The following is an 11,805-nucleotide window of genomic DNA, read 5'->3' on the forward strand; positions in this document are numbered from 1 at the left end:
CTATTTACACATCCAGGCCCCTAAAATCCCTCATTAGCTACTGATCACCCAAGTGTCTGGCTAAAGGATGTATTCTGCAGGCTGTTTGCAGGAGCAGGGCACGCAGCAAGGCTGCCACTCTCCCCAAGCAGGCACAACTTCGCTGGCCACCACAAAGCTCAGCATCCCGCAGCAGTAAAACCAATCCCAAGGCACGAGGAACCTCTCTACATTTTTTTTTTTCCTCCCCAACAGAGATGAGCAGCAGCTTATTGTCAAACACAGGCCAGGAGGTGGCTTCAGTTCTGCAGGGAAGACTTTCACTGCCTGCTGCTGGTTTGGTGCTGCCAGGATGAGACCCTTGCGACTCAGTAGCCAAACTGTAAACAGAAGCTCTGGTCCCCCCCTCAGGGAGCAGAGAAAAATCTGTGCACCCCACTTCGATCCCACCAGCTATCGAGATGTGCACAGTCGCTCCTGTAAGTGGGATCAGGGTCTTAGTGAAGAAGTATGAATAAATTAAGGGAGGATGAAAGCTGTTCAGCTATCACACACCATAGAAATGTACCTTTTAAAAACGTGTTTGCAAAAAAAAATTGCTATTCTTTAAAACCTACTTTTATTTTAAGAGTCTCCTTGTAAAAAAAAAAAAAAATGGCATTGATAGTTTCCCCCTCTCCCTCACAAAGTGACCATGTATTTTGGGGTGCCCTTCCTTGGTGTCCTACAGTTTCCCAAAGTGGTGTCACTATTCCTTCTCCCCCCATCCCAGCAAGTCTCAAGGGGTTACCAAGTACCTTGACACCCACATGAGAATCCGGGTCACCACTCGGGGGCTAAATGCTGTATAATTAAAGCCAATCTGGCTATAAAAATAAATGCTTTTGTGTCTTCCTTACACAGGATGGAAGAATTTAGCCCTTTTTAAACAGCTTAGCATCTAGCTGTAATAATATTTAAAAACAACCCAAATGCCTACATAGAAAAATAAAGGATAAACATTATCCATCTATTTTATATTTATAAAAAAAGTAAGTTCTGTGACAGGATATTTTGCTTCTTTGATGTAAAAAAAACCCCAGCCTAGGCTGCATAACCTAAGCCTTCTGGTGAGGAGTAAACTACATCTTCAAACTTATTCAGAGAAAAATATCAGTTAGCCATTTCACTTCTCCAAAATAAAGTTATTAAATATATATATTATTATAAGTCTTTATAAACTATGTCATTGTTTAAGCAAGGAGGGGAACACGTGACTGAGGACCACTTTAATCCCTGCCGAGGGAGAAGTGGACGTCAGCTGTGAATCCACCAGAAACCTGGCTCGTTCCTTAGCAGAGACCCAGAGCTGACACAGGCACACACAGACACGCACAGAGGGGACACGGAGCCTTGCATTCACTCTCAGCAAGTCCTTCACAAGGACGTTCTTTTTTCCAGCTTGTGCTTTGTGAGAAAGTACTTGAAGAATTCATACACCGACCAGGCGATGGCTGTAGAAGGCATCTGGTAGATGACACGTGCCTGGACCCCTCTGAAATACCCCGAGATGCCCCCCAGCTGATAGACAGTCTTGAAGGCGTTCATCATGCCCGAGAGGTGCCCGCTGATGTTGACAGAGCTCAGGGCCATGTTCTCTTGGGTGTTGAGCAGGGTCTTGCAGACATCCAGAGGCGTGGTAGCAGCAGCCGCCACAGCCCCTGCGATGGCGCCGGAGACGATGTGGGAGCGGGGGTTATACTCCCGGCGTGGGTTGATCTGCTCCTGCATGAATTCGTAGGTGATGAAGTGAATGGCCTGGAAGGGGACGTTCATGGTGAGCTGGGTGGTGTAGCTGCGGTAGAAGGCACCAAACCCCTCCGTCTTCTGCACTGTCCTTATGCACGCCAGGACGGACTTGTAGGGGGAGTTGAACATCTGCATCCGCTGCTTCACCACTGGTCCAGGTGATGGCCGCAGGGGGTGAAGGCAGGGCAGGCAGCACCAGGCAGGACACACACAGGGGGATATAACAGCTTATTAGCTAAGACACACCTTTCCTGGTCATCACAACACCCAGACCAAACTCTGCTCCCAGACCCAACCACCCACAGCCAACCTCTCCTTCCAAGTCCCAACTGCTACGACATAGGATGGATGTTTCTGTAGTGATGAGTTTATCGACAGGCTTTTACCAAAAGGCAGCACAACCTGTCCAGTGTCCCCCAAAAACTAAACATCACAAGTGAGGCAAGCAGGTCAGAGCTCAGCCTTGGTCCAACAGCCCTCCCATGGGCTAAACCACTCCTCTCCTCAAGCTTAATTAATGAACCTTTAGTCCTAGTTGTAAAAGCATTAAAACAGACTGATAAGGACCCACAGGTGCATCTGTAAGGATGTGGAGCTGCTGTGTGGAAATCCTGACATGCCAAGAGGACAAGGGCAGAAAGGTGATTAAATAACTACATCACCTGGGAAGTGCAACAGACCCCACCTACAGTCCCCAGCCCTGAATATAACAACTTCCATTGACTTAAAATGCCAATTAAATCCAATTCATTTAATCAGGATATGATTAAAAGGATTTGAAACACTAGAGACATTTTTTCCTTCAGAAAAAAAAAAAAAAGGACTTTGGGCCAACTCAGAAGTACAATACAGAAACAGTGAACAGCTGCCACTCCAGATAATTGTCTTCAGTTTAGCTGCATTTTGCTGTCAGTCCTCTTAATGCCAGGCTCTACCTACCCGGGAGGGCTACACAATGGTGCCACCAGCTGCTGCACTTGTCTAACAACATGACTAAGTTCAGTTTTGTTTGGGTGGCCCAAAGTTTTAGAGAAATCGTTTCAGCAAAGACGCACCAGCAGAGCATCGAGGTGACACGTTTTTCTGGAAAGTCACAATAGGGCACACAGATGCTGTGCAACCCCTTGGCAAGCAAGAGAAAACAGGCAGGCAGAATTTATGCCTTTCCACTGGCCTGTCTGAGCTCATGAAAGCTGGGCAGAGTCACTAAAGCAAAGGGCATCGGCTGCTGAGATGGCACAGGGTGTCCTTGGTGCCTTCCCAGGCTAACGGGGTGCAGCACTTCCCCCAGCAGCACAGGGTGTTACCTTCAGCTGGATTCATCACCGCGTCATGGAGTAGCGTGGCCACACTCCCAGCTATACCTGCAAAACACAAGAGCATCCTTCAGGAAAAAAAAAAAAAAGATTCAGAAGCCAGGAGCTTGCTCAGGCACTGCCACTGCGGAGGCAGCAGCCGATGGCGCAGGCAGCCTGCAGCCCCCCCAAGCACCCAGGTACAGCTGCCTGGGGAGCTGCAGCCCAGCAACACGACTCATTCCCAGTGCAGAAAAACCCACCCAGAACAGCCTGACAGAAACCAGGATCCGCTCAGCAGACCGCAGCCACCACCTTCACTATTCCCTACAACCCAAGGTTTTGTTTAAGACACCGCTGGCTTGGCCCAGCCCACGCCACGCTGAGAGATGAGCAATGTTTAGAACTGGCTCAGCACATCCATAATTAGGCATTTTCATCCATTTACTCAGTCTAGTTTTAAACACTAATGGCACGGATTCTGCAAACATCCAGCCAGCTATTAATGATCTGCAGTTGGCTCTAGGATGGGCCTCTCCAGCCACACCTTCTCCTTTGATGTAGGTTTCCATCTCAAACTCTCTCTTGCCCAAATGACTTTTGGTCATTTCTCATTAGCACAGAGCTTTGGTTCTCCCACTGGTACTGAAAGCCTGTAGCTACTTGAAAGGTAAACACGGGAAGTGTATTACTAGCAAAAAGCAGCAAGCCAGGATATTATATACCCTTAACTGAGTTGGTTAAGTAACTGCCATGGCAGATTCCTACCACCACATCACCTCAAGGACCAGGCAGAAACGTCTTCAGCACAAACCCTTTTGTAACACCCCTGGCTGCTCAGAGAGTTTCTGCTGTTACAGTAGTATTACTGGACCTAAAAGCAAAAGCTTTCCTGGTAGAAGCAAAATCTTTAACAGGGGTGAGCACACAGAGTGCGCTTTACCATGCTGGAGCTCCAACATCTGGAACAACTCGTACTTCAAACCTCAAGAGGTTTAGATGATGCCTTCAACATAAAACCAGAAAGAGCCTGCCACTGCATCATAACACCTCTTGTCCAATGTACCTTTTACCTGGGCTAGAGTAATTTGAGATTAAATAGTGCAGAAATCACCTTGGAGGGTGCACAACAATGCCAAGAAGGGCTTCTCTACTCTGCAGCCAGACATCTCTAGCCTCTAACTAGTCCTAAGACAGGGCACAGGTTCCAGGGCAGCATGGTGACCAGCACAAAGCACCTGCCCACCCAACTTCCCCCTGAGAGTGCTGAGACAGGCAAGCCTGGGGTTTGCCTCCCACATCCCTCCATACGGATATTTACAGTGGCAGCCCGAATGCAGGTGCCTAAAGCAGCTCCTCCAGGAGCAGGGCAGGGCAAAGGATGCCAGGACAAGTGCACGAAGCAAGGCACATGCTGCTAACTGCAAGTGGTTTGGGGTTTTTTTTTTTGTGTGCAAACCCCAAAAATACCATTGGCCAAGTGGCTGTTTCCTCCATGCTGGATAGTATCACTGAGAGACTTTTTCATTTTTTCATAGCAGGCAAAATACATTGCGTGGGCAGGGCCAGCCCCCAGCATGGTGACATTAATCCCACGTAAAGGCCTCCAGAAACCCTCTGTAAGGACAATCTTCTTCAGAGCTTCGTACACGCTCCTGTACTGGGCTTTGGGGTCCGGCTGCAAGCTCTGCATCCTTGTCTGCAACAAAGCACACAAAGGGAGAGGCCTCAGTTACTCGTTTCTAATGCAACAAGCACGAGTCATAAAGAGCTACGAGACTTCCAAGATTATTAGAAGGGGCAAAAATTAAGTCCCTGGTTGCACCCACGCTGGGGCCATGGCACTATTTACCCACACTTCGCCTGCCAGACCAGCAAGATTAAGTCTGTGCTCCCATTGCAACACCAAAACGTTACGGGACTGCTCAGACAAGCGCTCGGCGGAGGGAAGTGTAACCTCTGCTCTTGTTTATGCATCGAAAGTGCAGGGAATTAAGCTAGCACAGCCGTTCAAAAGACTCAGTGAAGAAATACAGTTAGGTCTTTAATTGCCTCCTGCTTACAACACTCCCGGCTCTCTGCCCCAGCTTGTTTCTCCTGCAGTTGCTCAGCTGCTTGTGACACTTGGCACGAAGCGTCAGTCCGCTCGATTGGGAAATGGGTTTCCTAGAAGGGCGAGCTGAGAAAATGGGGTACCCACAGTAACACACACACACCCCCCGTAGAAGGAGCAGTAGGTAAAGGCCACCCTGCTCTCCTGCACAGGAAGACCCAGGTGGTGACTGCCCCCCATCTTCAGCCCATCTCCCTCCCAGCCCCTGCTGCCCTGAGCCTGGAGGTTTCACCTGTGTCTTTGTTCAACCGTCCTTGATGGGGTTTTCTTCCACAGATTTTTGGAGCTGGCTAAGCTTCTGGCATCCAAAGCATCTTATTAAACTCACTGCCATCACTTAATTACGCACCACGGGGAAAAAAAATTACTTATTTTAGCTTCTGAAATATCATGGAAACATCTAGGTTGGAAAAGACCCTGATCATCTAATCCAACCAAATAGTATAAGATAAGGGTGAATAATCACCATGCTTATGGACATGGCTATAAATATCCTGATAGGATAAATACTCCAGATTCACAGTTCGTAAAAAGATTCCCCAGGATTCTGTATCATTATTTTTAAAGAAAAAAGTGAAACAGAAGAAAAATTTTGTTCAGGAAGAGATTTGGTATTGAGTTTCTTCTGGAAACAATATCACAGTCATACGTGTATGACAGAAGGAGCCTCTTATGAAAGTACCAAGAACTACATAATCATTGATCTGGAATTGCCTTGAGCCGCCCCTTCATGATTCCAGCCCAGAGTAAATCTTCAAATGCTTCAGTGCTTGAAGTGATGCCACTCCCAGGTTGTTTCAGGCTTCTGCAGACTGATGCCATCACACACCAGCAATGCTCAAAGCCCTTGCAAGGACAATGCCAACCTGCGACGGGCCTTTGCAGGGCACAGACCCCAGCCACCTCCCACCAGCAACAGGGGAGACACTTGGCAAAGCTTAAACCCCTACAACCATCCCAGCAGGGCCAAGCAAATCGAGATGCAAAGGGCTCTCTGCTGCTCCTGCTGAGCAGCCCACAAGTCCTGCCGGTCTGCAACAAGCTGATACACCCCATCACACCAAAACCAGTCCGAAGGGATACAGCCTTCAGTGGTGGCCTCATGCCTCGGAACACAAACACAGACGGATCCTGAGGAAGGGCACAGCCACAGGAGACGGGTGTTTAGCAACCTGCAAGAGGCTCCATCAAATTAATGCTCTTTGAAGAAGCTTGACAACTCAAATTCAGAGGTCATTCGTGTTTGACAGGAAGGAGTGCCTCAGCCTGTCCACTGGGACACCCCATCTTCAGAACAGTTTCCCCCAAACAATCTGGCAACACGCAGACACCGGCACTGCCCTTGCAGGCAAAGCAACACGAGTGGCTCAGTCCTTGGCAGAGACTCAAGAGCCCTTGAAAGAGCAAGGGCTGCCCATGCCACCTCCCCACCTCCTCCTAGGACACATCCCTCCAAGCTTATCAAATCACTTCAGTAATTAGCCAGGAGGCAATACTACAGCTGAGCTTTCAGGCAAGATGAAGCCAAACAAAGTGTTTCAGGTTTGGACCTTTGATTCCCAACACCGCTCTAGTTACAGGAAACTTTCACATACATTTTCTGAGACCAAGGAAGAGAGCAGAGCTGAATTCAGGACTTTAACCCAGGATAATAAAACCAAGCTATGAAAGCAAACCGATACATGAGGCTAAGTCAAACAAATTTCTGCACATAAATGTTCTAAAAAAAATTTGCACAGGAATTACAATTGCAGAGTGACTTAGTTCAGTGGCTAACTGAATTTCAGACTTTGAAGCATTGGCTGGTGGTCATGACAAGACATCACCCTACAACAGGGAATCTGGTGGCCTTGAACAAAGCTTCGTGTTTCAGAGCACTAAATGCAATGTAAACCTACGAACAGCACTGGAAATGAACCCAAAGGCTCAGAAAAAAATCCTCCTGTTAAGGCAGCAACTGCGCTGAATTATCTTGGAATATAAAAACAGGTTTTAAATGCGGCTCTCGGCCCTCGCTGAGTGGGCGTAAGGGTCTTGCAACCCCTCCAAGGGTCTCTGCACCTTCCTGTCCCACAGATGCTCGCCAGGAGGGGCTGGGCAGCGGCTGGATTTCACGATGCCCTGGAGAAAATCCCAGCAGCAGCTCCACCATCAGCATGACTCAGCACAAGCCACCGCTGCCAGGCTGGTAGCATCCAGCTGGGGTTTTGGTTTGGTGGTTTTGTGCTGGGTGGTTTTTTTTTTTTCCTCTGCTAGTTTTAACTTGAAGGCATTGCTTCAGACTCCAGAACTGACCCCCAAATCTCGATCTCAGCCCAGTCTATTGCTGGGATGCCTTCGAAGCAGCAGCCAGAATAATTTAAGCACACAAGCAGTGTCATCTCATCAGAAAGGTAATCAGGGGTAAGTGCTCCTGTAGAGCAATAAACTGTCAGCCTGGCATGTGCATGTGGTGCTGCACTCTTGAGAACTAACCTCGAGTACCTCCACCCTTACTGAGCATCCAGTTGCTTTCACAAGAGAATGAATAAATATCAATGTTTATTTTTCTGATGATCATCTGGCCCACTCTAGAGACATTCAAAAGCTCACACTGTACCCCAGAGCAGGCGATAAGTGTATGTTGTACCCCCCTAACCCGTGCACGCTGCAGTTTCATCATCACCAGCACAGCCAGGTCTGCAGGCTTGGACCTTTCATTAAAGCTGTGGACACAAACAGGACAAACAGCCCAAGGTGTAACCAAACCCAAGATCTCCTGCGTGGCTGCTGCAAGAGGCAGAGCGCTGAAAACAAGTTCAGCTCTGTTTTGTCCAGGATAAGTTTATCGTGGTGTGAAGAATGATCATTTGCTATGAGCTATGCAGTCCTCACCCGTGGCCAGCTCCTGCCACCTCTCTGAGAGGAGCCTCACCCCCCTGTTAAACCAGCCAAGAAATACTTCTCCACCTACTTAGGTTAATCCTTGTTGCATAAGGCCAGAGTGCATTGACAACCACAAGCATCCTGGTAGTCCTGGTTTCAGCTTGGGCATAAGTGACACCAAAAGTCACAGCTTCGGGTTCCTCAGGTTACCTGCTGTTGGTGGACCAGCGCCGTCTTTACAGACCCAGCCTTCCTGCTGCCTGGAGCACAGGAATAGTCCAGGCTAGTTTTCTATCTAGAATTGTTTTACTAACAAGACTCAGGTCTCTAGTTTCGCATATTCTCGCAAAGGGTCACCGATTTGACATGCCACTGTACAAACAAGCTCAGATCTAATTTACCTCTTTTTTTTAAGTGAACAACAGCATGCTTTCTCAAAGTTCAGCCTGCATGTTCATGTGACAGACAACCACACTGGTCTCTCTGCAGCTAACAAAAGACACAGAGAACACAATATGCTTTTACCAGGAAATAAGCAGCGTTTATGCAGCGACTGGGTCAGATCCTGCTGGCCAGGGAAGGCTTTGCTATGGCATGACCCACACGCAAGCTCTAAACTCCCTATTATTTTTGCTAGGCTGTTTTTCAGCTAGAGCAGCTCCTCAGCTTGGTGTGGTACCCACCCATGTCTGCAAAGGCCCATGAGAGGGGAGCACAGGGTCAGTCCAACAGGTTAGCCGTGACTTTCCAGCACCCCAACGCTATCAGCTGAAACACAAGTAACTGCTCCCCCTGGACCTGTGTCAAGATGGGTGGATGCAGAACCTCCCACCACCAAACCCAAGCCAAGGCAAGCATCCCTAACCCCAAATTCTACATAAACCAGTGCTTGGTGAGAGTGGTTCAGGTCTTCATAGAGAAGTTAGTAACACAGGGCTGGAGTAAGGACTTTGCCATCAGTGCAACCACCACCCACTGCAAGGAAGGGAAGTTCAAGCCCAGCACATCTCCAGTTCCTGAGCTGTCTCACATGAGGAATTAGTTCCCAGGTGAGAACAACTGTTCTTCACATCCCCAAGGCAGTTACTTTACCTGTCTTGGGAAACCAGCTCCAGCAGCCTTGCAGAAATGCCACCAAATGGCTTAAGCAAGAGGTGGGAGGAGGCTCCAGGGAAGTCCTCCATAAACTCCCTTCTGCTGCCATCACAAGAAATCCTTGACATGCTGATCTCTCAAATTAATTTGGAGACTGATCAGGCTTGCCAGGACAGCTGTGTTTTCAGCAGCTACAAAATAAAACAAGCCTAAGCAGTAGGAGAAACACCATCAGCACACATCTAAAAGCCTGTTCACACCAGTGTTTTAATACAACCACAGGGTTAAGTGGGTAAGACAGAGGCCAACGTGCAGTTCAGGCTGTAAAGGGCATTTTTACCATTAGAAGGAAAATGATGGAAAGGAAAAGACACCAAGTCTCAATGATCACAACCTTCCTGCCGAAGCTTTAGCTGGTAAACACAACCTGTAACACTTCTCCCCCTCTAAAGAAGCAGCAACACTGCTGCAAAACACACGTACACCCAGCAGTGCCCGAAGCTGCAGCACGGTTATCGCAGGCAGGTGCTGTAGGAAACTACACGCAGGCACGTGCATCACGGATTGACACCCTCCCTCATCACATCCCAGCGTGTCACACCACGGGCACCACCAGCACCTCTGGGTGTTTTCTGAGCCGTCTCACAGGCGTATCGAGGACCTTCACCAAGGTCCACAGGGCAACTGCTCGCCTTGACTCACCTCAACAGGGCACCAGCATCACAGCCTGCCCTACCCCAACCTCGTCAAACTCAGGAATTGTGCAAGTGTCTGAAGCAAACAATTCCCCAAATTAAAACATTTTCAGTTTCTCTTTCAGAGGAAATGACTTGCTGGAACCTAAACATTTCCTCTACAGCACTATCCAGCCAGGTGCCTGAAACACCTCTTTCTGCAGCATCCACAAGCCCCCACCTCCTCCACGGGCCATGCTCAGCCATGACCGCTCCCAGTAACCATAATCCAGAGAGAGAGAGTAAGGAAGGAGCTTTGCTGCTCTTCTGTAGGAGGAGGGTGGCACATTTTCCCTGGCAAAGTGAAAGACAGCTGCTCTTACAAGCTTAATGAATGTTTGGTTACTCCAGTTACAAAAAAAAGGCCCTTTTGGGTTCGGTTCTCACCTTTTCCCGCAGCAGACGGACAGAACAGGCACAGAGGAGCAGCACCCAAACCCTGCAGCTCAGGATTTCACTCTGCCTTCCACCCCGCGGGGATGACCTTGTCTGAGCTCCAACGGAGTTCTCCCGCAGCCAGCCAACAGCTGGAGTATTTTATCAGCTTCTGAGCACTTGGAGGCAGTTTGCTGAGCTGGATTATTCCCAGCGTAAGGCATTGCTCCAGCCCTCTTCCAGCACAGGCGCTGCCGGCCCTTAAGCAACCAGGGAATCCACTGCCCAGCGCAACCAACACTTCCTACAACGCGCCTCCCGCTCCGGGAAACTAGGCACAACTTTCGTTTTCTCCCTCTCCCTTTTCCCCGCAGAGGAAATGCCCTCTTAAACACCACCATAAAGTCCAGAGTGACGACAGGCTGCTCTGACCGTGACTTGGCAGAAAACACCAGGCTCGTTTGTGAAAGGAGCCGGTACGGAGGCACCGGGGTGGGCACGGACCCGTGACACGGAGGAGCCCGAACCTCTGAGCCCGGTCCAGCAGGCACAGACCCAGAGGGAAAGCACAGAATATTTCCTTTGAGTGCTTATCGCTGCACACTGGCAAGACCTCCAGTGCCTCGAAGTGAAGGCATTTCCTCTCCTCTTTCTACTCTCTCAGGGAACTCCGCATTGAAAAGAGAAGAAATTAGAGCATCAGCTTGCAGCCTCTTCCCATGGAGTCAGCACCGGCAGTACAGTACCGAGGGAGTTTGGCTTTTCACAATTTTATTTTCTCTTTTTTAAGCTGCCAGAGCAGCATGCTGGTAGAGGAGAGGGAGGAAATACCCTTCGTGAAACTTCCTACCCCACGGAAGTCTTCCCTCGTGCGTACCCGGCAGCACCGAGGGTCTCGCTGGCCTTGAGCAGCTCCTCTGCACTGACACCCAACACCCCCAGCAGATCCTCAGCCGTGCAAGCCCCCACCACGACAAAGCCACGGCTCCCACAAGGCTGGGGGGACGCCGAAGGGCAGGTTCACACCGCTCGAAGCCATCCTGGTTTGTAGGGGGATGGATCACCCCATCCCACCAGCTTTTCCCTCGTGGGATTCCAAAAAAGCCACCCCGAGGGTGGGGGGGATCCTGCCCCAGCCCCGTGCCAGGAGGGCGGCGATGGCATCTCCCAGCCCGGGGAGCAGCACCGGGGCGGTGCAGCGGGAGGGGGCAAGGCCCCGCACACACCTTGGCACCGCGGGTTGGGCCAAAGCTCGACGGGTCCGAGGGTGCTCGGGACGGCACCCCAGGGGCTGCAGGGCCGGCTCCGGGCGGGGGGGTGCGCAGCTCCAGCTTCCATCGGAGACCTTGGGGGTGACACCTCGGGGTCCTTCCACACTGCAGCGTCCCCTGCTCCTCACCCCCCCCCATGCAGTACACAACACCCCAGTACAACCCTGGTCCCTTCAACAGGAGCCCTGCGCGCCCCAACACTCCTCGCACATTCTCCCCACGACACCCCGTCCCCACTTGCACACCCCCCGACACCGCCACACACCGGGGCAGCCCCCGAGGGTTCCGGG

The 11,805-nt window shown here is 50.2% G+C and overlaps 1 protein-coding gene across 1 annotated transcript; it reads right to left on the reverse strand.

Moving 5' to 3' along the window:
• Positions 1–211: 211 nt before the first annotated feature.
• SLC25A37 (solute carrier family 25 member 37) lies at positions 212–4,814 on the reverse strand. Its single transcript, XM_026863138.1, has 3 exons — positions 4,533–4,814; positions 3,075–3,131; positions 212–1,916 (listed from the first exon to the last, which is right to left on the reverse strand). The coding sequence occupies exons 1-3, from the start codon at positions 4,753–4,755 to the stop codon at positions 1,396–1,398; spliced, it is 801 nt and encodes a 266-aa protein (XP_026718939.1). The 5' UTR covers positions 4,756–4,814; the 3' UTR covers positions 212–1,395.
• Between the last annotated feature and the right edge of the window lie 6,991 nt (positions 4,815–11,805).

This window comes from Athene cunicularia, assembly GCF_003259725.1.
Source record: "Athene cunicularia isolate RWA chromosome 22 unlocalized genomic scaffold, athCun1 chr22_part1, whole genome shotgun sequence".
Taxonomy (NCBI): Eukaryota; Metazoa; Chordata; class Aves; order Strigiformes; family Strigidae; genus Athene; species Athene cunicularia.

Bases quoted from the DNA above. Each gene is read 5' to 3' on its own strand.
- SLC25A37 (XM_026863138.1), bottom strand. From the start codon at position 4,755: ATGCAGAGCTTGCAGCCGGACCCCAAAGCCCAGTACAGGAGCGTGTAC. The intron at 3,132-4,532 runs GTATTTTTGGGG...TGTGTTTTGCAG, and splicing joins AAACAGCCACTTGGCCAATG to GTATAGCTGGGAGTGTGGCC. The intron at 1,917-3,074 runs GTAACACCCTGT...CACCTGGACCAG, and splicing joins GGTGATGAATCCAGCTGAAG to TGGTGAAGCAGCGGATGCAG.